The sequence below is a fragment of the Cariama cristata genome, unplaced genomic scaffold, assembly GCF_000690535.1.
Source record: "Cariama cristata isolate BGI_N322 unplaced genomic scaffold, ASM69053v1 scaffold17358, whole genome shotgun sequence".
Lineage (NCBI taxonomy): Eukaryota > Metazoa > Chordata > Aves > Cariamiformes > Cariamidae > Cariama > Cariama cristata.
In genome coordinates, this window is record NW_009633101.1 from 18,319 (window position 1) to 46,123 (window position 27,805).

Here is a 27,805-nt window from a genome sequence, read left to right on the forward strand (position 1 = left end):
TACAAGTTCACAACATGTAAATAATTCCAAAGCCAGATCTGGAGAAGGCAAGTAGGAGGAGATGGGTGCATTTAAAAAGGTGCTGCAGAAAGCCCTCCTTTTAAAATGCTTATCTGGTATATGTTGTTCATGTGCTGATTTCCCCAGTGAATGTTGGGTTTGTGTAGGCGGATCTGGGATTGTCAGAGAATTCGACTTTTACCTAAGTTACTTCCTATGCAAAAAGAAAGCATTGGACTTCTTGCTGGGATGATCCAGATGTAACCCACCTCAGCAGCTCCCTGTTATTGCAAGGATCCCAGGCAAGGATCCCCACTGGGATAATTGGGTTTGTCCTGTTTTCTTCCAACGGCACACAGTAATTCAGCCCAACTAGATGCTTCCTGGTGTGAGCACTGTAACCAAATTCCACTCAAATTGCGGCCACACAGGAACAAGTGTTCAGATGCTTTAGTTCTCCGCTCTGCCTAGCCTTGGGGGTCCTAAAATAAATCAGTGCTTCTGCTTTGTATTGCAGCCTTTACTGGGTACTTAAATACATGCACCGGTACAGGGTTGGAGGCTCCTACTCTGGAGAAGCCCAGCACCTCCTCCTGTAAAAAAATATCTGTAATTCAGACCGAGGCCAGAAGGTGCTAAAACTCCACCCAGACCTCACAAGTATGCCCAAGCAATAATTCGTGAGGCTGCTTTCTTTCGAAACCATGGCAGGGAAGGGAGGCTGCCCATCCCAGGCCAGCAGGTGAGAAGAGAGAGCAGTCAGGCAGGCAAGGGCAGAGCTTGAGGCCAGTCCCTGTTTGGGAGGAGGACTCCAGCCTGCAGGTCCTCTCTCACCAGAAAATATCTGATACAAGGCTACAAGACAGAGAGCTGTGGCACTGCTTGACCAGGAGTAGAGTATCTATGGGAGAAGGGAGAATAGCCCAGCTAGGAGAAGTTCTTGTGCAGGAGCAAGATGGTTATAGCCAGGGTTTTAAGACACAAGAGGGTAACAGAAGTGTCCCTGCGGAGCCGAACTCAAACTGATGCAACGTGCTGTGATCTTCCTCCCTCAGAAGTCTGCCAGATTAGGAATAGGATGAATTTACCCCAGTCTAGAGATATTCTTTTGTGATGGATCACATATAGGATATGAACCTCTTCTGTCTTCCATGCAAATGTAAGAAAACATGGTCTGTATTTTAAAAAGCTGTAATATAAGATTTTTGGCTTAATGCCTCCTTTCCTTCACTATAGGCCAGGCTCTGAGTGTCTGAATCTCCTTGGGAGAAAAAGAAGAATGGAGAAAAATGTCAAAATATGAACGTGACTGTAAAGAGATACAGCCACCCCCTCAGTCCACAGGCATCCTTGAGAGAAACTTACAGCTTCAACAGGAAAAAGCCACCCTATGCATCTTGGTGTGGCAGCTGAACCACTGACCACCTGTTTTCTGGTCATCTAGATAAACCTCCAGGCAGATAAGCCTGTGTACTTGTAGCAGGTAGCTGTCCTCCTACTGCAATCCTTCTGCCACGTCTTCCCAGAAACCTCAAGCTCCAATTATTCCAAACTCGACTACCAAAAGCTCCAGATCTGCTGCTGATAACCCATACAGTATAATTAGGCACAGTCGTATTGAAAGTGTGGGAGTAGTCTAGAATAATGTTATTTTGCTATTGGGATAGAGCAGGTGATAATGGAGAGATGATATTATTCGCTGTCGTATCAAATTGTGCAAAAATCCTGTTTACTTAAGTAAAGCTTCCAGTAGGTTGCCTACCAGCCATGCTTGCTGAAGGATGGAAGAACTTCAGCTCATGCTTTCTAGAGTTATGAAAAAGGTTTACTGCTGATAAGGGAGTATGGCCCTCATCTCCTCTACATGGCACACAAGGTGGGGACAAGGAGCCTCCCAAAGGGTGATAGAAAAATGTAGTACAGGCTTTGGCTTAGCAAGCTGGGAGAATGCTGCTGGTGTTGCTGTAAACGCAAACTCAAATTCAAAGCCACTGAAAATCCAAGTGAGATTGCTTGGTATTTGTTCTACTTTAAGCAAGTGGGCTTCTTCAATTTTTATGAATCCAAATAATTAATTTGATGTTCTTTACAATCATTTTGCTGGCTTGCCAAAGAAAAGGGGAAGCTTCATTAAATTATTCTTTCTCTTCTAATCTCACTCTTTCAGAAAGAAAAAAAAAAAGGTAGCAGTTGAGATAAACAGCTAAAATTACGGCAAGGTATAATGTTATTAAAAGTGAGACAATGACAACAGACATTTATTTCTAGTGGACGTTTGATAAATGGCTGCAGGCTTATCACCTACCAGAATGATGAAATAAGTAATTTCTTCTCATATCTGTTTACTGACGAGCAGATCCATTTTTCTACATTGTAACATCCAGCACACACCACACAATATAAAAACGGTAAAAATCTCCCTTGCTTTTCTCCCACCCTCTTTCTGCTCTTGTACGTCTGGCAAGGAAAGCATGACATGGCCTTTCTTATGCCAGTGAACAGAGAGCAGGGGAGCGACCACAGCCAAAGGGAGGAAATACATTAAGATAAAGTCTGACAAAGCAGAGCAGCCGGTTGGTAAGACCTGGAGCATCCCTGCTATTCACCATGGCACTGAGGGATGCTCTGTTTTCCCTGTTTTCATTTGCAAATAAAACAGTGAGAGCAGTGCAGCATCCTCCGGTACATTTGAAAAGCAGCCCACAAGCAGGGAGCCTTCTCCTGCCACTGTCCCCACTACAAGGCAGTGGTGGCACCTGTGGCTACCGACAGACACTCTCCCTTCTCGCCTTCCTTTCTCCTCCATATTGGAATAAATTCCAGGAGAAGAAAAAACAAAAGTTAAAAAAAAAAGTATTTCTTTGCTCCTGAAGTCAAATTAACCTATATGTGGATGGCTGAGTCCAAAGTTTGAGTCCATGGGACCCAGATGTATTTCTAGGACTGGTTTTTGAAGTTATAACCCATGAAAAAAAACCATCACTGATGTTTGCAAGTAAGTTTTCATATCTGCATGACAGGGCATAAAATAATTTAGGAAGAAAGAATCCCTCTCCAAAACACACCCCAAACCCTTGGACAGACCTCACAGGAAGCCATAAAAGCAGTGCTTGCACAATTAGGTGAAGGCAGCCTGGGAAATGTGGGAAATGTGTAAGTATGGGTGCCCACCCTGCATGCTTGAGTTGCATTCCACAATTAAACAAACCATTTATCCACAAACCATGGCTGGAACTTTTCTTCCAGAATAATGCAAGTCGAACCTCAAGAGATATTGTAGAAAGATGACTTTTGGCTTGTTTTCTATTTTATTCATTACAATTGTGCAGTTATATAATTAGCCTTTATCATCATGATATTTAGTACATGCCACAGGATCATCAGACTGCTGATCTTGGGCGTATTGCTAATCCCCATCAAAGCCTGTTGATTGTGAAAGATGTGCATAAATTGTCAGCTGTTTTAGAAGCTTTAATTACAATCTGAATACGCACACAAACATCTATCTTCCTATCTCACCTATCCATTAATGTATTTGACTTACTTAGAGGCTGTTAGACAACTCAATAGAGATCCAGATTTACAACCTCTCAAAGACTTCTGCAGGCAGTAAAATGGTGCTGCTACTAAGCCATCATGTACCAGCTTGAATTCTAAGAGTCAGGCTGGGTTTTTTGTGGTTTGTGCAGGAATACTTTTTAACCCATTACAAAGCATCCATCAATCGTTATGCCCATGCAACTAAGGCCAGATTTGAGCTCTGTAATTTCCCATTAAATTGAGTTGATAAGAATGAATCAATATACAAATGAGATCACTCTACAGGAAGAACTAGTGGAAAGGAGATCTAGTAAAAATGTAATTTTAAATATAAAAATAACAGGACATGGTACTAAATACGCATGGACTGAGTCTAGGGGGAAACAGCTTTTTATAACAGTAAGTTATTAAAGTAAAATAGCAATTTAAATACTAAGAGAAATGTAGTCACATATTCAATGATTGAGAGCCTAAAATGAATACTTTGCCATAGTGTGATGAACTCTGCTGTTCTTGGGAGAATTTGAGGGTCATGAAAATTGCTTTAGGGACCTGAAATCATCAGAATTAAGACTGATCGTTTAAACTGGCATGAGCTTACAGCATATGGATAAACAGCACATGATTTTAAATATGTGCCATTGACAAGAAGCGTAACATATAAATACACAGGATTACAAATTCGTGCCACACAGAATCACAGAATGGTTGGGGCTGGAAGGCACCTCTGGAGATCATCCAGTCCCTCCCTCTGCTCAAGCAGGGACACTGAAAGCAGGTTTTCCAGGGCCATGTCCAGTCAGATTTTGAATATCTCCACAGATGGAGACTTCACAACCTCTCTGACCAACCTGTTCCAGCGCTCGGTCACTCCCACAGTAAAAACATGTTTTCTTGTGTTCAGATGGAATTTAATGTTTTTTAACTTATGCCCACTGCCCCCTGTTCTGTCAGTGTCCTGCACCACTGAGCACAGCCTGGCTCGCTCTTCTTCATTCTCTACCATCAGGTATTTATACACATGGATTAGGTCCCCCTGAGCCTTTTCTTCTCCAGACTGAACAGTCCCAGCTCTCTCAGATTCTCCTCATAGGAGAGATGCTCCAGTCCTTAAATGATCTTTGTGGCCCTGCACTGGACTTGCTCCACGAAGTCTGTATTTTTCTTGCACTGGGGAGCTCAGAATGCGACACAGGGCTCCTGATGTGAGTAGAACTGAAATGCTCAGAATGAAAGTCTTTTGGAACGGCACAGTATCATCTAGATGGGACAACAGAAGATATCCAAGGAGGAAATTATTCATGGACTTGGAACAATTCTTGTACGAAAACTGAAGACAAAATACAATAGGAAACCATTGGCTGTGAAATGGGCAGTAGGAAGTTCAATCTTACTAAAATCTTCATTTCTGTCCTTCCCAAATTTAAAATAAAAATACAATTTGATAACATAGGCAGTATTTTATATGTTTTCCTGATACACAGTTTTATTTGATCTTGTTTTCACATTCCGCAGGGAACAGAATAGGATGTTCTGAAAAATGTGCCAGACAGGTCTCGAGAGACTTCATTACTAAGCAACACTAATACTATATTGATCATTGCTAAAAAAAATAAAGCCCTAAGTTAGATCAAAATGACTCTGTTTCAGAATGTTATTTATAAGTCACCTCAGGAAAAGGTGGGAATAGGAATGTGGTAGAAGTGTCTATGGCTTGGAAATGAAATGGAAGCACAGACTGTACCCACAAGGTGGTGAGACATACAGAACTGAAGATGCCTGTGAAATTCGTTTTGAGACACATAGTTTTGTAAAAGCCATTTTCTCTGGCTTTTCAAAGCAAGAGATAGGTGGAAGATCCTGCTTAATTTTAGAAGTTCCAATTCATGGGGAAAAACTCTAAACGTGACTCGACTTAGAGCTCAAAAATATAAAGGAAAGGAAAAAAAAAAAACAACATTATGATTTTGCCTGAAAGCAACTTTGTGATTTTGGAGGTGTGATTCATGATTAGCATAGGCAAGGCTGCTGACTGCTTTAATACAATAAATTGGCTATTTGCAAGCTGGTACACTAAATCACCGTCATACCAATGATGAATGTAACACGAATACTAATGAACAGTTGTCCTGATAATTCAGTCAGATACAGTACTTTCACAGGATGCTACCGCACCATTTAAGAAGAGCCCTGAGCTAGGAGCTGTGCAGAGTAATACAGAATGTCTCTCAAGAACGATTGTGGAGACAGCACAGCAATTTGATCGATGTCTCTTAAAGAAGTGTGCATATTTGCCACCACGCAGGCAGTATCGCTGGTGACAGTGTCAGCTCTTCCCTGCCTCATCCTGCTTGCCTGTGTGGCCGTATGAGAGCAATCAGTGGCGCATCTATTCCCCAAGCACTGGGACCACGACTGGGATTGACTCCTTGCTGTGAAATCTGACAATATAGGCACCTGGACTGAAAACCAGGCATGGCACACCGAATTGAGCTGTGTGTCCTGGGATAGCAGGTCCGCAGGCTCCACTCAGAAAAGGAGAAAAAAAAGAGCAAACAAAAAGTTTTCCCATGGGGCAGCCCAGAGCACCTCAAACAGCAACAGACATGCAGGTGTAGACAACTAAACCGTGCCACTCGTCCTTGTGGGATGCCTGCCATGAGCTGACTGAAAGGGGTGACTAAATTGGGTCTGCTGTGGGGCCGTTACACATCCAGGTGCTCCAAGGTACCAGACAGCACCAGGTCATCTTCCCAAAGTCCCTGCTCTCATCTGAGAGCTGATGTTAGGGAGCAGGTGATGCCTTCCTTCTTTTGCCTCTTCCCATTTCTTCCTCTCACTGCAGTCAGTATTTATAACACAACTTCTTGCTTTATTTTCAGATTTAGTGGTAGCTGTCTCAATCTAGAACTAATCTGAGAACTGATTTTACATCACATTTAAAGGTGGCTATACAATTGCTTTTCATATGGAACAGGTTAAAAACTGGTATTCCAGCCTCTGATGCTTTCTTTTTTTCTGTTACAACCGGTATATATATCTGCTGCAAGACGACTAGAGCAACAGAGCAGTAGGATGTGCTGGGATGACATTTAAAAATTCAAAATATCCTGGGACCTTCCTGACCCTATATTGGTCTTTGTAGGCAAGGCATATGGCAATTCCAAATCAGTTGGCCAGTTTGAGCGCTGTACTAACATTTAATGAACTTTGAATTTGCAACCACAATATTAGGCAGCTATATTAACTGCTTCATTAGAAAAAACAGCATGGTCATGAGGAAGATGTTAGAGTTTTAATTTACTTTTTGCAAGGCACACAAAAGTATCCTCCAAAGTGTGACTGATACCATTATTCACTTTGCATAGTACCTTACTGTCTAAGCAATCTTGATTGCAGTGGCCTATTCATTTTGCAAGCCACCCCTTAATATCGGCAAAGCTAATGCGATCAGCTCTCCAGGAGCATCGCTGGAGTTTCTTTTGAGAAATGCAGATGAATTTTAGAAAATAGAATTTTAGAAAAACAATTTGATCTTGTTGTGGAGGATGCCTTCACAAACATGGGTTTTGGGCACATCTAACATCACAGAATGAAATCGTGACCTCGTTGTAATTAACAGATATTCTTCCCACCCACTTGAGTGGCACCAGGAACTCATCCATCATAGTTAGCCTGTATGCTGAGCTTACCATTCAAAACATCCTCACTTATAAATCAGTATGACCTGAAACCAGCCAAGAGTGACTGGGACTACTTGCAGAACTAAATATATACCTTTGTTTCTGAAACCAGTCTCTTAATGAAGACATTTACAAATCTCCGAAGTACTGCTATGTTAATAACACTGTGCGAAGGCGTAATCAATAGGTATGTAGAGATAGCAGGCTGAAATATTATTATTCAAACATTTTAATACTGCTCTGAGATTGCAATCACTATAACTGATTCCCTATGCTAGAGGTACAGTCATCTAAAACTCAGAAGCTGGATCATCGACTCCTGCCGTGGGACTCAGTGCAGCCCCGTATTTAAGAGGAGGGGACAAAGCCTCCCGAGGCCGTCGGTTCAAACTGCCCAACCTCAGCGATGGGTACAGGGAGCCTCTCTGAGGTGAGCTGCTGCCTACCACAGGCACCGCCATTTTGCCTGCTGTCTGCCACAGCACTCAGGCTCATGTCCCCTCTTTGGGAACTCGTCCCTTCCAGTCACACAGACCCAGGCCCAAAGGTGCTCATGGTCTCATCTTCCCTGTCCACAGGTAAAACATCTCCTATCTATAGCCATCAGCTGACCTATTTTAGTCATCTGCTTTGGGAGGAGATTAACCTGAGCCTAGAAATATCTACTTCTCTCCCCTGACTATAAGAGGGTGAGAGCGATCAGCTCAGCTGTATATATTTACTCTGCAGAAATATAAATTTAGAAGGAAGGAATCCCAGCTTTGGTGACAGATTTACTGCTGGGATCCTTTCAGCAAAACGGTTAGCTGCTAGCACAGGCTGGACAGGAGGAGACTTTCAGTGGATATGATAGGGAATGGGGGAAAAAAAGGCGGCCTTTCAGGTTTTCCTTCTTCCCAGTCCTCCTCCCCTCTCGTTTCTTCCTAGGGGACAACATGAAACAACTGTTTCCTTTGAAGAAGCCTGCTGAGCTGGGACTGCAGCAGCACCAGATCACAGCTCGGGCTAACGTGGCTCTCTGTGTAGAGGAGGAGGCTAATGCGGGGTCTGGCAATTTAGAGGTAGGACTCCCTGGCCCACCAGAGACTGAGGCGTCATGAAGGAGCTGCCAGGCTGGAAGCTGAAATCCAAGTTTCAGCAGGCTCTTGCAGCTTTTTCACCCCCCAAAAAAACCTGAGGCAAGTCATTTTGTCATTAATGTACTGCAGTGGCACTGGGAGGCTCTAATTGAACCTAGGGACCCATAACGACAAAGGCAATAAAAGCAGGTAATGAACCACTCTATCTTTGCTCAGAAGAGACTGTAATTGCTCTTTGCCTCCTTTATCCCCACCTGCAAATGCAGGCGACAGAGACCTACGAACCTCACACCAGCATCACGAGAATGATTTCAGAAACATTTATGAAATGCTTACAAGCTGTGGAAACAGTCACCTTAGAAAATAACAGCCATTAAAAACCTGGCTTGTAAAGCACTGGAGCAATATTCACCCATTTGTCCCATTTACAAATAATATCCTATTTACTGGTGGCACAAACCCATGATCCATGGCTGGCAACCGTAAGCCTTTGCTATGCCTTTTGGGGCATTACAGGCCCAGTAATGTCTTGCAGGTTTGCACCCAAGGATCATTTGAAAGCTTAAGCACATTAAGCACAGAGTCTCTGTGTGTTGCTTTCTACTGCTCACGACTCAAATTGAATCACCGTTTTCCTGTAATCAGGCAGTTGCTCACCCTTTAAATTTAGGCTGAAATCTTCAGAGTGGGAAATGCATGCTGATGTTTGTACCATCAGCAAAGCACCTGGATCTCCACACCACTCCACCACAATCGTGTCTAGACCTCTTTCAGGCGAGATAAAAAAACCCACTGCTGAGTATCTGCACACCAACTCCTTCCCCTGCCTAAACTTTTGTTTTCTGGAGCTCAAAAATGCCACCGGTCAAACTTTACCCCCCCTAAATAGCCCAATGTACATGGGCCACCTCCTGATGAGGAGGCTGCTCCCCGGGCAGACGGAGCGCAGAATTTCGGCAGCGGCCGCTCAAGGGGTTCCCTGCAGCTGTGACCAAAGCTGCTGCCGGTGGCCCCGGGAAGCACTCCTTACTGATACCTAAAAAGGGTTTCATTAAGGGCAATCTTGCCTGCATGGTGGCTGCTCCGGGCTGATAGGGAGCCAAGCCCTCAGCCGCTGCACGTCGGCAGAGTTTGCAGCCTGGGGTTAGAGCTGACTGTGAGATGGATGGGGAAGACAACAGCTTTTTCGGATCATGTGGCAAATGCCCTGTGCGAGCAATTGTTCTTTCTGACCTCCCATTTTTGCTCTGTTATGAACCTAAGGGGGAAAAACTCACTGGTTTCTAAACAGAAGGTGACCAGAAGTAGGAAGTGACTGACCCAGAGCTGGGCACTGCTTCATAGGAAAGTGGTCACATACCCAGAGGACTGGACGGTAGCAAACACCGCGTTTTTAATGTATTTTTAAAATTATCTCAGTGCAAACAGTAACCATATATACATGACAAAATCTTTGAAAAGTTAATTAATGACAGTGACTGCAAACACATAAAGAGGATACCGGTACAGTTTCCCCAGTCTTTTCTGGAAAGTCCTGAATGTGTGTCATTGTAATGGGTGAAGAAAAACTGAGTGATCTGATAATTTTAGGGAGCTTATAGAAAGGGCCCTTTTCCCTTTTGTCACACTAAAAGGTATCACTTCAATGGAAACCTACCAGGTGAGTGAGAAGTTAGGGTCATATTCATTTGCAAGTTCTGATGCAGACTGGGGTCCCATAACAATAGCTGCTGCAGAAACCTGCAGCACGCAGTCCAGGCCCAGAGTCCTATGTTTTAATTTATGAGTAGATTCCTGTTAAGAAAGCTTCTTAGATCTCTGAAGTACTTGAATAATACAGTATTTTCTTTTACACACCATGCTTGCTGAATCTCCTGCCCTTTCGGAGCACGAGGCTGTGTCGCTCCACCCTGACTGTGGGACTCAATGCAAGCATGAAGCTGCTGGCAGCACTGACTGCCCAAAATGCTGGACTAAAGAAGTGTCTGTATTGCTATACATGCACATCTGAAATAAGCACAGGCTATGCTGTACCACCTGTGAGAAGGCTTAAGTATCTATTGGTATAACCCACTCCACTCAAGGCAGGTGGAACAGCACAACTCATACAAGATGCTTGCAGAAATGGTAAAGTTGTCTCTATACTGAAGAGCCCTACTGACTGTTTTATTAAGGTCCTTTGAAAAATGAGACTTCCAGCAGAAATAGCTAAAATAGTAACTAGAGCAGATACAAAAGCTCACCACCAATATACGTAACACCTAACTAATCTACAGAAGTGACTGTTTCTTCTGAACAAAGTACAACAGAAGTATGTATTTCCGAGCTGGTGATGTAGACAAAAACGGACTTTTAAGTTACTCTGACCAGGGTACAATAGACTTATCTACATCAGTTATCTACATCTAAGTTAGTATTGCAGAAAAATAGGAACTTCTAAAATATGATTCATCTCATCCTTAGGCAGGTATCAAAAATAGTTCTAATGAACCTCACTACAGAAGTACTTATTTCCTTTCAGGGGCCATAAAGGAAGTCTAGGCAACTAACTGTGACATATTTGTCTATCTAAAATTGTCACAGATCCACCCTGTCCATTTTCCAAAGCTTTGCTGTCAATGCAAGGCTTTTGATATGGGCCAAACCACTGTGCTCATTCTGTAGCAGAGCATTTCCACATCCCAGAACAGGTAAGAGCCATGGCAGATCTGGGGGAGTTTAGTGGAGCCTCGTGGCTCTAGTGAATCCCTATGATTTTGTGAGTGCGTTTCTGTCAGGAGTCTGTGTATTAAGGACTTCTGAACTAAAAGATTTAAGGTTTTAAACAACGCAGTCCCACAACTAGTCATGTCTCCATGATTTCAAGGAAACTAGAGGCAAGTAACAGCAATACCCTTAGGTGGTCTCCACCTCCACTCATTTTAAGCGCTGTATGAAAAAGTAGTTCAGGCTAGATGCCTATGCCTTACTAACTAAACTGAAGTAAAATTACACCCGTGGTTCAAGGTAGTTGTCTAGACTGCCTGTCTGATGTTGCCACAAGCACGTTTTTCAGTGTGTCTGGAGACCTGGCCTCTAAACAGCTAAAAATTAGGGGAGAAGAACTCCAACCAAAGTGGTGGCTGGTAACTGGTGGTAACAGGGGGCAGGAGGAGGGAGCAGAAAAATATATCAAATGCCTTAGAAATACTGAATTTTAGTATTCACCTACCTTCACCTTATTTAATCATGCAATGCTCATTGCAATGGAGGTGTCTAAGGATGCAATGATAAACCTTAGGAAAATTAAGATGTTACATGAGCAAGCAGTACGCCTCCCTTTGACTTCAAATAAAGCCTCTACACACTGCATAAAGGTCAAACATATAATTTCTATATTAGCTGGCTTTTGCTTTAAATTGCAAAATCACAACTTAGTCTTGAACTTGGCCACTCAGCATTTCACAGGGGACCTCCCTGGCTCTCTCCACGTGCCCTTTCGTAAAGAAGGCACTAACACTTCCCAACAGAGTCAACAAGCCGTGCTGCCTGTCTCTGCTCTCAGGAATGGACTCCGGGGCCTCTTCTGGCCAGCTGATAGAGAGGAGTAACAGAAAAGCTCTGCCTCTACACCTGAGACTGCAGTTCCAGCTCTCCCTGGGAGCAACCCAGGAAAACCTACCAGAGCCATTTCCCCTTTTCAAAGTCTCCTAAAATTAACATTTGTCTTTATTTATTGTTCATTTAATTATATACTTATACAAGACTTTTACCCAGAGGGTTTGAGAGGCTGAATACATTCTTCTTCACAATTTTTAGTAAATTGTGAATTAAAGTCTGTTTAGAAGGCCCCTGTTTTGAAGTTCTCCCTCCACATCTGCAGCTCTCCTGCAGCTTCATAGGTGCTAATGGGGAGAAGCACCCCTGTAGGTGCCTTCACCTCAGTGATTTCTCAGCATTATAGGGAAACATCACTATCAGGGGAATTTTCTTAAAATACTTTTTTTGGAGAAATTTCTCAGCTGCTGCAAGTGCATGGATAGTTTGTGAACAACGAGTGCCTTAATGTTAAGCATTGCAACAATAATAATAATAATAATAATAATTATAATAATAACCCTGGGATACTGGTGAAGTTACTGTCTCTTCACTACTCTGACTTCACCAGCCTTCTTAGAAGAAAATAATTTAAGCATGCTCCTGCTAAGAAATAGTCTGTGCACTTTTCTTTATCACAGACCAGAGCAGACACCATGACTCAGTCTGAGCTGTTAAAAAGGAAGATGTACATAAACCATGCTAACTACTTTATTTACATGCTACAAATTGTACCTAGTGCTGTTTTCTCACAGTCAGCAAGGTCCCTTTTTGATTGATAGTGATCAACCTTCACCATCTTCACGGCCGACTTCAATTCATCAGGAGTAAACACCAGGCCTATTTTTCCTCTGCTTATGAGCTAGGGGACCTCATTATTTTCAGAATATTCATTAGACTCTCTACTTACTCTAAAAATAGTAGGGTGGTTTTTTTTTTTTGCTGCCAAGTGACTAGTGGGCAGCAGCTTCATGCATTTATCCGTGCCACAATACAAGATCTGATAACTACATGTACTCAGACACTGTGCCTTCAAGAGACGGTTGCTATAAATAGAGTCCACCTTACAGTATTTGACATTGTCAAAGTGCTGGTTAATGTTCACTAATAGCAGTTAACTAATTTATCTTCAGGGCAACCCTGTTAGCTAGGTGAAACTGATATAATTAACGCATGAGTAAAATGAGATTTAGGAGTTAAGTCAGTTGCCTGTGCAGAGGCCTTCATGGTCTAGTGGATTAGACATCTGTCTCTCCAACCAAAGACGTTGAGTCTAATCCTTTTTCTGACATTGACTTGCTGTGTGACCTTACAGAAAGTCAATTAACTTCTCTGCCTCAGCTGCCCTAGAGATAATGACGCTTACCTACCCAGTGCCACATGGGTGTTTAGAAACTGTACGATACTTTTAATGTACTCTTAAGACCTATGAGTGGAAGAGGTGAAACATTAAAGCTTCCTAGCTTTAATGTCCTTGCTGTCTTATCTAATTCCTTCTCCCCACACCAGAAATAGATTGGGGGTAAGGAAGAATTTCTTAGGTTAAGACACTGCTAGTGAAACTGTGGCTGGCATCAGGAATTTTCATCAGATCCTGTTTGACCAGCAAATATATTCAGAGTACAGGTCAGCACTAGAATTGCAATGGAAACTTCATTTTAAACTCAGCCATGGAAGAAACCAGCATCCTTCCCATGCTACCACGAGGTAATGAACAGACTCCCACGGCCATCCCCACCAAGCACCCCTGATTCAAAGGGAGCGGAGCCTGTTTGCAAAGACCCGAGAGCCTGCGTTCATGCACCATCCCCAGTTCCCTTGTACCTCTAAATGAGATTTCTGCAGGACAATTTCTATGGGTGGCCTTATGGCTAGCAGGGATGCAAGCCCAGAGGGAGAGTACCCATGTACATGTACCTCCCGGAGCAGACCCACCTGATCTTGCCATCTCTGAGCACTGGGGCATTGTACTTAAGAGGAGGACAATTAAAACCTGCTCTGTTCATTAGAAGCCATCCTTGAACTTCTGTCCTCTCGCCAGCATAGCTTTTCATGATGTGCCATAGAGCGTTAAGAAGTATTACTTCTGCAGGTGGCATTTGAACTGCCCAGCAGGTATCCAGGCTGGTGGTGTGCTCATGTAACTTTATATCCCTTTTCCCATATTTGACTTTGCTTTTAATTATTTCTACAAAATATTCTGCCGCTACATATAATGGTGCCTAGGCCCATAAAACCTCCCACAATTCTCATATACCAAGAAACCAGTCAAACAGGACATAAGAATTCAACATTTACCTTTATTTCTGTGAGCAAGATTAACATTCCTTCTCTTTAATACTGAAGGAAATGTCAGGGCTTTTTCCCTTTTCCTTGCTGAATTATAGCAAGTGTGGAGAATGCTGATGCCGCCAGAAAAATAATAACCTGCTCCTGCCTCTGATGGGGCACCGATTGCTTCTTGGCATCCTTTCTGCTGCCGATCCGCCCGTGCACCAGCTGCTTTGTTTCGCTGCCCTGCTCTCCCCACCCTCTGACCAGTCTCTTCTCCACCCTCCCAGCTCTATTGATAATGTGTTTAACATTTACTTTGATGATCTTCCTTGAGGCTTTTCAAAATCCTTCTTGGAAAGAAGACCATTACAAAGAAACCCTTTGGGGAAAGACAGGGAGGAAAGCAAAAGCGGAAAGGGCATGTGCTTGTGTGTAATACACCCCTCTAGGCTTTGTCTTGCTGCAAGCCGGAAGATGACTTAATGCAAACCCGTACTGCTGTAAATAGGGAAAAAATATTGTGTTCTTCTAAAATACATCTAGGCTAATTCAATAAACTCTGACGTACTGGCTGCTACTTGTGCAAACATTTGCATATTAAATCCCAATAAATTACTAATGAGCTGTCAGATCAGTAATACAGATATTCCCAAGGCTGAAAGATTGTCTATAGCTTGTCGCTATATATTTACTTACTGCAGAGCCTACTGGTGTGAATTAGCACACGCCAAATAGCTCCATGTCTATACACTGTGGAAGAACTCAAAGGTGACTTGCAGTAGCTTACAGAATATACTCTAGGATTGTATACTGAGCATGGCAAGGAGCATGAACTAAAACTGTATTCAGCCCTCACATGCCTAAAATATGACATTTCAGTGCTGGTTTTTCCCCAGGATAAAATTACCTGTGTGCTAATCGGTGATTAATATGTAACACATTTGGCACAAGCAGAACATATAATCGCATTCAGACAGATTGTTGGCTTTTTTCCAATGCAATTGAAGACTGTACTCCTTCTAAGCATTTGTAGCTTATCTAGTAATGTTATCTCCTGCACTTGCATGTTTGTGTGTTTGTTTTTTATCTTACTATATGGAGAGTCAGAACCTGCACCTTACTGCACCTAATCTACTAATGCATTGAAGCATCCATTTAACTTTAAGGTCGAGCTTCAGATCTCTGCTGCATCAGGCTTTTTGTTTAAATATGTATCTTCTAGTTTTACATTGCATATTTTCCAATATTTCATAAAACTACACAATAACCCGGTTCTATAGTCTGCACTAGAGAGCAACACATGTGACTTCAACTTCACCTGTCAATCCAGTAAAGAGTATGTAATACCAGGAAGGACAACTTATTTTTATTTTTCACCTTCATTTTTTCCAGTAGCTTTTGTTTAACCCTACATACAAATAATGTCAGTTTCCTGTGAGATGTTTTCCCATTTTTAAGTTTGGAATTAAATGGATGGTTTCCATATAGTTTTTTGAGTGTGAAGGTGTAAGGACCTTCAGATTTATATTGGCTTTGCTGTAAATTAATGTTGCTGAAGTAAATGGACACACTTGAACTTGCAGTGACCTTGTAAAATACTGGTGGTTATTCAGATGAAACTGGGTCTATCTCCACTGGAAGAGGAAAGGGAAATCAGTTCGTCTTAAGTTTGGTAACTTGGTAATTGTTACTGTAAACAGTGGTTTTACTTCTTCATATGATCATTAGAAGACAATGCATAGCCAGTATTAAACCAGGGCAGATACAGATGATAAAGGTAAAACTTAATCTTGCTAGGATTACTGACTCTAAATAGATACAACTGAAAAAACACTGAAAAATGCTGAAGTTAGGCGGCTCCAGGGACTAGCAAAATGCCTTGTCTGGTAATTTTCAAAAGTCTTTAGAGACACTGATTGCACCTGGAACCTCTGATTTGATTACCAAAAAAAAAAATCTCTACTGTAGTAGCCTCATCTGTACTTTAATTAAGAGCTTTGTATTTAAATATAACCATCTGATCCTCTGAGGTTATTTTTAAAGTAAGCTTCTGGCAAGGCAGCAGTGTGGTGGATTAGAGGCTTGGAATTGAGGAAAAATCATCGTTCAGCACACAGTTTAGAATAGTGTGTGCGTATATACAAATACATGTGTATACAACATCATGTAACAAGATACGGGACTGGATTTATTAAAGCCAAAAGGAAAGATATTTTTTCTTTTAATATTCTAGATCTCTTTTAATATATGCAATGTAGATATTGCACTGCAGTCTGATTCACATAAATACCACAATAGCACATCAATCTGATCTGTCTGGTCAAAGTTCTGTTTTTCTACAAACGTAAAACCAAGTTATCAACTTAGCTGTCTGCATCTACTACTCCATCTAACAGTGGCTGTTACCCTTGATGTGGATATAGAAGACATATCACCCATCAGCTCACCATTTATCATGGAGCATGCAAGCATGAGCTGAAAAGCAGCGGTGCCAGATAAAGCACACTCATGGAAAACAAGCAGCAGGGTAGCAACAGGGGTGGCAGACTCGGGGTGCTAATGAGCAATGTTACAAGGGAAAGGGAGAGGAAAGGTGAACAATTCGTACAAGACATGGCTGGACGTGAAAAGCCAGATAACAATGGATCTTTCCAGTTCTTATTTCAGAAGAGAACTTACAGCTTCCAAATTTTAATGGGCAAGCATGTGCATCCATGGGGAAATCTTCAAGCTGCATGGGACATTCAGCAGAGATGGTCAATCTGTGGGGGAGTAAAAAGAAAACACATTTTTTTTTCAGTGCTTTCCCTTTAGGCCTCTCACTGCAATACACGAGTGCTGACATAAGGAAGCTTTTCCTGAAGGTTCCTCGCTCCCGCTGAAATCACAGCCACCCTCTCTTAAACTGAAGGTGAGAGAAGCCATGTGGACCACCGTGTGTGCATACTGTAGGCCTTATCCAGTAACGCTGAGACACATGAAATCATTTTATTTATGTAAGCTGTTACAATAAGATAATTCTTTCTTACTAGTACATGAAGGAACTCCTGTGCTAGAGCTTCTGCCACGCACCTTACAGTTATCCCCTTTCTGTAGATACTGCAACTGGACTAGGAATTTGACTCCTGAGTATAGCACTGTTACAGACATAAAGAATCATTGACTTTATCTATAGGTGTAACTATTTACATACATAAAAATAAATATATATAAATAAAAGTATGTAATATAAATATGTGTAACTATAAAGTTTATACATAAAGTCGATGACATATATACATATATTACTTTATATAGCACTACAGTTAGTTTCTGTGGAAATCACATGGTTTTGGGGCAACCCATTTCAGTTCAACATACCGTGAATTACCTGGGCACTTTGTCAGGAAAAAAACAACAGGGTCATTTTGCCCATCATACTGCCTGGGGAAGCAGTTCTACCCTGGACTGCCCTGCCACTATGTGGAAATTCTTGAGCTATAGTGGACATGGGGGTAGGGACAGAAAAACTCTTAGGAAAAAACAGACTTATCCCATGGATGTTCTGTACGATTGGCAGATCAAGCTGAACACAAAAGTCTCAGGTAAATTTCTGAGCAGTGCAATGTCAGTTATATTGATATCAAATATATCAAGAGAGCCAAAGCTTACTTTTCTAGGTGCATGCAGCACATAGAAGAATGAGAATCTGTTTTGATTATGCCATTTTAATATTTGCATAATACAGATGGTTTGCTCAGGATAGCGAGGATGCAAATCTCATTTTACATTATGAACGCCCTTATGGCTTTCTCATTTTGTGCTGCTGTTCCATCTCAGAGGCAACAGACCAGAGACACCCAAAGCCTCACAGACTGCCCGGTGCTGGGGTGATGCAGGGCTTTGCCGGAGAGTAGCCTGGTTCCTTACCAAATTGCTGCCTGCAGAGCAAAAATCTGCAAAAAAATCACAACACCTTACTACCAGAATGCAAAAGTACCCTTTCCTACCACAACAGCCGCACGTAGCCATACTCCCCAGCTATATATATTCACTGCTTCATATTAGCACACCAAAGTGAGTATTCTTGCTACAAGAACTTCTATCCAAAGAGATCATAAAGGGTAACAATCTGTCCATGTACAGATGGCACAGCGTTCAGCCAGTCCAATTCAACACAACACAATGACGCCATGTCGGGGTGCTCCAGCTACACAGACAATAAATTGGGGGAAACAGCTCCGCTCTCTGCCAATGCACAGAAATTCTGGAGTTTTACCAATAGCTGGAAATGGCAAAATAAGCACAGAGAAATGCAACAGTATCGTTGGCTAGAGATCACATCATGAGAATGAGCTGGGAAAGAGGGAAGGAAAAAGGCAAACTGCAAATAGTAATAGAAAATGTGAAGATAATACACCATACAAAGCAAAAGCAAAAAAAAATCCAGTTCAGAACAGAGATAATGTATCATCTGGTAAGAACAGACAGGAAGTCTACAATATAGAAAAGAAATTACTGAGGCCTGAGATACCTGCCCTTAGGTAAAATTGTTCTTGGACTTTATTTTTGTAAAAAAAATGCTAAAATAACTAAAATACGCAGTTGTCTGCAGTGGAGACTGCCCTTGGGCACCAAAGCCAGCAAAGCCACAGTCACTGAGAGTGCTACGTGGATGAATTTAACAAGCTGGTTCTAGCAGCATCCTGCCCAGAACTTGCATCCTTTTCATAAAAATCACTCTAATGGGTACTTGAAAGCAAGGCTGCCATCCCTCCAATGCATTGTTACATTTTCTGTACTAAGTACTGCAAATTTAATCTTCTTGATGAATTCAGAAGCCTTGCTCTAAGCACCATAAGAAAGCTGGTGTGCTTTACTGCAGTCCATCGCCTGCCTCTGTCTACCAACAGTTCAAGTATGTTGTTTCAAAGGCTGCAGCCTGACAACATTTTAGTACACATACTTGTCATCTGCAAACATTGAAGGAGGGGATCCCTATACCCATCTTACCAAGACAGCAGCTATAGAATCAGGAAGTGAAGGAAGATTCAATGCAGAATTATCAATAAGGCCTTCTGTTTCATCTGATTGTCCTATGAATTGTATCCTGCTGCCTGCATCTCTGGAAATAACCCTTGTGTGTAATGAGGAAGGCTGTAGACATTCCTCAGCTGTAAATATGGAAGAGAAGTGAAGATGAGGTGCACAAAGACTGTGACCTGTGGAATTTAATTAAGTCCCCCCAGAAATTATTTTTGCCTGTCTTAAACGAAAGGGTAGCACATAAGGCTGGAGGGCACCTGGCTGCCACTACCTGTCTCAGAAGCCGCAAAGACCCTGGTGGTGGCAGGGCTACTCCTGTGCCCCCTCTGAACTCCTCATCCAGCGAAAGGTGGCATATTCCTTCAAAGGATGGTCTTCTGGGTGCAGTCTTCTGGGTCTAGCCCAGGGGTAGGGAGAACTGAGTTTAGCACCTGCAAATGTGCTTCGGTACAGCCTTTCCTTCCACTAACATGAATTCTTTGGATGAAGAAGTTCCTTTTCCTTGTTACTAATTATATCTGCATGCTTCTTTCCTTTTATCATGCTTCATTCTAGGGTCACTCCGAGTCTGGCCATTTTGAACAAATGAACTAGCTATTTCTATCTGTTACATGCTATTCTTAAAAAGTATGTAGCTGAGGTTCTTAGGTAATTTTGAAATGCTCAGTGAACACTCTCTAGCCACCTCTTACAAAGTGTGCATTACTCGAGGCTTGGGAAGTGTCTTGTAATGGGCAACGCAATAGAAAACTTGACTGTGGGCTCTGATACACCGCATAAATGTCACCACCCTGAATTTCTGCAGAGTGGTCTGTGCCCAAGAGGAGTTGTTTTTCATTACTGTGTGAGGACCTGAAAAACAGAGTCACTAAATTGACTCCTAGTTCAAAGAGACTGGACTTTCTACTGCACACAGAAAAAAAAGCAGCACAGCAGTCATCTCTTATGTTCTGGGGGCTGGAAGCATGGGTCACTGCACACAGATTTGCTCCTAGGGGCAAAGTACAAACTATATATTCACATCATAGCTCCAGGAGTCACAAAGAAATTGATATCTGGGTCTGCTCCTTCAAATATCACCTAGGGTGATATTTGCACACTTTGGCTTTTAACATTGTGTTAAAGCTTACGTACCCTTTGCACAGTCTAGTTTACACAGCTGATTATAACAAAATTACTCCCAGTTTGCACTTATTGAAAGATGAAAAAGGAGGCCTTGGCATGCATATATGAAACAGCCTTTGCCTAATCCTTTTAATATGGTCACTCCAGAACGATCTTGCTGTGCTCACTGCAGCACAGTTATCCGAGCTAGAGACAGTCTCCAATCCAGGATTTTTCTGTCACAGCACAAGCACTGCTCAAACTGCAGTTCTTTCCCACAGAAGCATTTAAAAGCTTCCCTCCTCCACCATCATTCTGTCTTAATAAAAGCCCTACGGGATTAGTTTCACTCAAACAGAGTTTTTGACAAGATTGTAAGTGGCTGTTAAAGGTCCTTTACAATAGGAGGACAAAACTCCGATTTTATTGAAGTTAATGGTAAAATCCTCCCTGACTTCAATGGGGCCGGTATTCACCCAAAATATGTAACAAACCCCGGTTACAGCTGCTGATTTATTATTAACAAAAAATTTCACTTTCATAATGCTCCAAATACTTGCACTGCTATCCTAATATTAATCAACCAACAAAATGCTATCGCATACCTTAACTATCTGAAAAAAAGTTAGGTCTACAAATTATTTCATGTATCATCCATAATTGTGCATGAAAGCTTCATCAAAGCTTCATTATGTATAGCCTTTACTTTAAGAACATAAAGTGATTACTGAAGTTCTGTTTCAACAAAATATAGACACGTAAGTGATTACCCATCTAAGAAAAGCACAACAATTCAAGCAGCAAGACTTCTTCACTCCAGAAAAGTCACCTTCAACCATTTCCACTGGAGAATTAAGTATGACGACGCTTTCAAGAGACTGTTGCTTTTTAACGAGAAGGAGGAGAAGGACGTGTTAAAGTCAAGGATGTGGCAAGGAAATAAATGCAGATCTTTGGGAGCCAGACCTCCACAGCGAGTGTGCTTCATGGAGAGGTGGGGGTCCCTCAGCAGAAGTCCTGCAGGCACAAAGCACCCCATCCCACAAGGGCCTCTTCTGGGGCACTGCAGGGGCCTCCCTGCTGTTCCCATGATTTCCCTCAATGCCAGGAGCATCTGCTCCTGCTCGCGGGAAAAGAGCTGGGAGACTGAGCAAAGCTATCATCTCTCTGCTAGCCTGGAAGTGCAGAAAACACTCCAGAGTAATATCTGCAGCTGCCAGGCAGGAGGTGAGGGCAGTCACCTGCCCAGGGAGCTAAAAGACAGGCACAGAAACATGCTTTTTCTTATCAACTACTAGATTTGGTATGCAAACAAATTAAAACAGAGCTTTAGAAGGAGATGGGAGCACAAAGACAGAGTCACCAGTGGCTTTTGGGAGATGTTAAGATAAGCGTTGAATAACTGGAGTTACTGATGAGGGGGACACAAGGAAAGTTTTGTTGCCTCTGAGGTACTGGGGCCAGAGAGATACAAAGCTCTTCTGCCTGTTTGCCCTAATTCCCAAACCAGCTCCATCTTCTTAGTTGTTTACTTAGAATCATAGAATCACAGAGGGTTTGCGTTGGAAGGGACCTTAAAGATCACCTAGTTCCAACCCCCCGGCCATGAGCAGGGACACCTTGCACTAGACCAGGTTGCTCAAAGCCCAATCCAACCTGGCCTGGAACACTTCCAGGGATGGGGCATCCACAGCTTCTCTGGGCAACCAGTGCCACTGCCTCACCACCCTCACCGTGAAGAATTTCTTCGAGACATGGTTTAGTGGGCATGGTGGTGCTGGGTAGAAGGTTGGACTTGATGATCATTAAGGTCTCTTCCAACCATAACAGTTCTATGATTCTTCCTAATATCTAATCTAAATCTAGCCTCTTTCAGTTTAAAACCATTACCCCTCATCCTATCACTACACTCCCTGATAAAGGGTCCCTCCCATCCTTCCTGTCTTGGCCCATTCTGCCAAGAATACTACCCTTTCCCAATTTTCCTATGATGCTGAGGTGTGTTATCTTTATATGACATCAAAATGTGCTTTGAAAATGCCACAGGGAAGGGACTATGGAAGACTAAGAGCTCCAGTTACTGATGTTTTTGTGAGCTGTGAAAATGTAATTCAGATGCATAGTGTACTTGACAGCAAAACTTTTGTTTTAAGCAAACCAAGTCTTTAGCATATCTAATGCTGAAGTGAGAGAACAAGACTTGAATTGCCTAGATTAACTGTGCTGAAGACTAGGTTATCCTGAGATGATCTGTGGTGGACAGGATTGATCTCAAAGGCTGTGCCACTATAGGAATGACCGCCCTGCATGTGGAGTACCTTGGCATATCCACACCACACTCTTAGACAGGGGCAGGGGGAATGTTCAGCCTCTAGGCACAGGAAGAATGGAGAAAGGCAATGAAATAACCAACAGGACACTTAAATTATCTGATCGGATTTGGGGGAGTTATAGAAAGAATCACATTCCCAGCTCCTGGTAGAAGTTTATAATAGAGGTAATACATTTCATCCTACAGTAATTCTTTAATACGCATAAAACCAATGGCTGGAGCACTGAGTTTATGCTTATCCATCCTTGCCATGCAAGGTGTCTAATGAAGTCCATAAGTAAGGCAAAACTTGCTGAAATAAGCTCTGTTTTTTATCAGACTAACTGGTGCAGTGAAAAACCCAAGTTTTTTGGCAATCAGCTCCTTCTTTAGGTTCTCTGCCTACAAATCTTACTTTCCTAAAGAAACTTCAGAACAATATGGCTATGCAGCTATGAATGCTATAGCACAATATCATACCCACCTACTTGAGAGTTTCACTTCAAAACCTCTCCAAGCTTTCTCTCCTTTCCGGTCCCTTATCCATGATGAACTCTCTGTGGCACCCCATGATGAAGGTCTTCAAATCTCTCCTCTGCAGTAGCTTATATTTTTACTGAATTGTCGAATTAAAACCCAAAAATCTAACTAGTACTAGCAATGCTGAGAAGCTGATGCAGTTGTTGATGCACATAAAATAGGAAACAACATCTCAACCATCCCACACTTCATTAGACTATGCCACACATTTCCCTGAGTCTGCACATGCTACACATTTTGACTATGATCTCCTCATCAGCATGGCCCTTTGGTGGCATGTTCAACTATGTGCTAACAACCGCAGTAAATACAATTGTTCTTGAAGTGCTGTGTAAGACTGAACTATGAGCTCCTCTGGCTCTCAAAAGAAGCCAGTCCCAGCTACTGGCAGAACCAGCTGGCAACAGCAATGGCAATGCTCGGTGACACACGACCACACAGGGGGTCATCCGACCCTTGCTTTCAGTGGGAGAAAGCCCAAGTACAGGAGGAAGAAGGGAGCACAGAAAGCTCTTGCAGGCACCCTAGGTGATGGAGGCTAAGGACTGTGATGCACACGGTCCAGTGCACCAGTCCTCCAATTCTGATACCACCTGTTAGATGACTTGGTCAGTGCAGGTTTTCTGACTGGCCAAAGGGGCTTTTGTTCCTCCAATTCTGCCTCTCAGTATGCACACATTCCCCCTTGGATGAGGGTTATCTGGCTGCACAGCCATCCTATTCCTTCCTCCCTGTTCACAGAACTTTTATATTTGTACAGACAGGCACAACCCTGCACGCAGTATCTTCTACAGGGAAAAATGAGCTGCATTTAGAAAGTAATAAGGGGTGGGGGGACCAGATGGGCAGTACTGGTCTATTTGGGCTCTCTCATGTCTAGACTGGGACGCACAGACATGGGAGGGTAGGCAGGAGGGATTATGATCTGGCAACCCTAAATACAGAGCTGAAATCCTTGGTTATTTTCCACAGTTCAGACGAACCATCCAGAGATCCAAAACATCTCACCACAGTTTCCTTTCAGCCACTTGCATTTAACTCCAGCTTCTTCTTATTCACCTATATCTACCTCCCAGGTCACCCCTCATCAAAATCTCCTGCCTTTTGTGTAACTTCGATGCTCCTCCACACCTCTGTGTGAAAGGGGCACACATCAAGCGATTTGATGATATGCTCTATCACAGGGAAACATGTGCACATGCCTATTTGTGCATACCCCTATAGGTACACAGAGGAGGTTGTTTAGCCACCCAAGGAGGACATTATAATCTGGGGGTTTTGCCTTGCTTCTGAAATGCTACAAACTCCTGATCAATACAGCTGTGAAGTGCCAGGTAAAGGGGCAGGCTGTGGGTGCTCGCTGCTCCAGGGAAAGACCCCTCTGACCCCTCAGCTGTTTCACACCATACACAGTCATTGAACAGGCTTCAGTTTACCATCCGTTTGCTATTTATACCACCACCAGCACTAGCATCTGCTACAGCGTAAGCACCTGTTTGCTATAGTGCAACCTGAGAGAAGGTGACATTTGACTGTCCCCATGCTAAACCATGTTCAACAATGGACTTGACTCCTTCTCTCTGCCCAGATTTCCCCAGGATAAAGATGCAGTTATGCAGCTGGATGGGAGCTCCCTGTTGCTATCAAGATCAGTGGGGTACTATCTCCCCCAGGGCATACACCCCTGTGCCCTTGCATGCAAACAGGGACGAGAGAGCTGTGCCTACACCTCAGTGACAGGTCAGCTCGGTGACACCTTCAGAAGAGATAGAAAAGCAAAAGCAGGTAGAGTCGGTGAGATACATATTCTACCACTGGACTGAGTAAACCTAGAGACAGTGGTTCAAGTTTAATTGATGCTGAAATCATTTTGCGTAACTGGTGTTTTTAGATGCACAGTTATCAGCAAAAACATAATAAGTATTTATCATTTTCCCTAAGGAGGTTTTGCTAATTTTCCTTATCTTTCAGTTGAATCTCCGAGTCAAAACATAGTACCTTTTTTTTTTTACATGGACAGGACACATGAGTGCATTAGCCACTGAAGAGATGACTGTGGAGCAATGAGACAACCTTACGAAGTCTGACCAAGCCATTAAAATAATCCAGGGTTTCATCACCCCTTCTGGTCTCAAAGTTTCCTGGCCCAGATTCTGACAGGAGTATGCAAAGGGAAGGCCAGCCTTGCTTGCAGAAATTCTTCCTAGGCTTTTATACTGCATATAGTGCATATAATGGACACGACCTCAGGATTTTAGCTAGAGTTTGGTGAAAAAGACTTGCTTCATCTTTAGAACAACCAGATAGAAATAACAGTTTGGAATTTTTTGAGTGATATAAACATAACCCTAAGATACAAATTTGTTTATATGGTTTCAGGAAATTTTAATTTAACAGTAGAAAATGGAGTAAGTCAGGTTGAACATCAATGTAAGATAAGCAAACATAGTAAGATCTCTTAGAAAGTAACTGAGGTCTCCAAAGGCAACGTCTTAAGACTTCTACAGAACAGAGTAGACAAAAGACTAGAAACAGGCACTGCCAGTGAACTACTTGTTAAATGACAAGCTGTGTGCATTTTTTTACCTGCACCATCATACCAAGACAATTTTCTGTAGAAATGCTGAAGAAGTCAAGTAGAAAGGAATGGAATGAGACAATGAAGACTATTCCTACCCGTGCCTATAGCACAACTTTACTCGGCTATATATATTGGTATTTTGATTTCATGAAGCCTTCGAAGAAGGGCAAAGTACCAACAATTTCCTACAGGGTAACTGTGGTATAACACGATCCAGGATTAATTTCTCGCTCCAGCATAGTATGTTCATCTGATCAGATGTTTCTGAAGCACCTTAGACCAGGCCCTTCCTGTCTTCTTTTCTGAAGCAGCTTGGAGACACTCTCCAGCCTCCCTAAGCCCTTTATTCCTCATACACACTCTTTTACTGTCTGACTCCTTCAGATATCTATATCCCAACCTGCAGTACCTTCTAGTTATTCCTGAGTGACCACCATCAGTACCAGGCATCCTGCTCCCCCAAAACCCTTCTACTCCCATTTCTGGCCAAAACGCTACCTCACCTAAGCCCTCCAAGGCATCTTCCTGATCCTTCACTGTTGACTCAGTCACAGGTACCTGGCACCCACCAGCAGCTACCTGGCCTCTGGCATCCCTCACCAGACACCCCTTTCCTCACCAACATTCTATGGGCTCTTCCCTTCATCTAAACAAGGAAAGGCAGGACTGCAATTTATTGGGGTCTCTTGAGCTCCTCCTAAGGTGCACTATATTCCCTCCTACACCCACCTAAACAAAAGTGGAGGACTGAACCCAATTTAAGAGCGCTCACATGTGCTACGCTAGAACAACCTTGGGCTTTATGTTGCCTGGAGAGGAAGCTGTGCGAGTCCTCCACAAGACAGCTACAGAACCAGCTGCTGGCCAGAACATCTCATAACTTTAGGTAGCTGGCATGCTACCATCTCCAGGCTACATGAGTATGGGGGTGGCAAACACCAATGGAAGTAAGTAGGATGGGACTTGTGACTAAACACAGACATCAATAGTAACAGCAGTTACCCTATGTTCCTTCTTCTGCCACTGTGGAAAAAACAGGAACTCCCAAAAGTGTGACTGGAGACAAAAAAGCATCTTTCATACTAAAGTAGACACCTGAAATAATGGAGACACTTAAGTCCTTAAGAAAGTCTTTCCCCTGCACTGGGAGCAATCCTGAGCCAAGAGGCTTAGCTGCAGCCATCAATATTACAGGTGAGTAAAATCAGCTGAGGTGAATCCCACCCATCCTGCCTGGTGTTGTCCACCACAGTGTATTTTAGATTACTCATTGTCAGTCTGATGTTTCAGCACAAACATAAATATACTTCAGGGGTCGATATTTCCAATTAGGCAGATGAAGAGTTTAGTTTCAGTCTAAGTGAAATAACTAAGGAGTTTACTGTAATGTCATCCTCCCCTGGTAATAAAAAAAGATAGCGTAGCCATAACAATTCTTCAGCATCTACCAGGTACTTCCAAGACCTCCAGCTGCAGAAGCTGGGACCCATCTGCACTGCTTCCCTTCAGTTTCTGTTCAGTCACCTCGTTCACTCCATGAACACTTGGGACATCAGGTGGACCATCCTGGTTTGTCCTTATAAAGCAAGGGGAACACAAGCGAATCTGGAAGAAATTGTACCAGCTAACTCCAAGGGAAAGCTGGGTCTGCCTCTGTGCTCAGTGCAGACCTGGAACTAAAGCTGGACCTTTTGTAACCTCTCAAAGTCCAGGCAAGCATCTCCCTCATACAAGGATGGGCTGGTTCTGGTTTGGCTTTTGTCTTCTAATCAATTCTGCCCTTGCTGTGCGAGTTCTGGTCTCTGTGATGGAGATCTCTGCGGGGCTCTGCCCACTTTTATCACCAGTAGAATAGGCTATTGTCATGCACTCTACATAGGGACTATATTTGGGCAGGTCATAATTGCCCATTTTGAATGTATTACACTATAGTCTCCTCTGATGCCTTTCTCTCCCTCTGGGTAACTCCAGCCATGGATTTTTCAAAACAACAAATCTCAGTTCCTTAAAGGACAACTTCTGAGAAATGGGGCAATGTGCAACCAAAGCAGAGAGACGGGAACTGACAGGGTTGGTGTTAACACAAGATTCC

The 27,805-nt window shown here is 42.8% G+C and overlaps 1 protein-coding gene across 1 annotated transcript in view; it reads right to left on the reverse strand.

The window, feature by feature from the left end:
- Positions 1-27,805, reverse strand: part of GABRA5 (gamma-aminobutyric acid (GABA) A receptor, alpha 5) — a 55,111-nt gene that overhangs the window by 11,419 nt on the left and 15,887 nt on the right. The window contains exon 5 of the mRNA XM_009706629.1: positions 16,832-16,914. Coding sequence (XP_009704931.1) covers positions 16,832-16,914 — 83 coding nt within the window. The remainder of the gene's footprint in view (positions 1-16,831; positions 16,915-27,805) is intronic.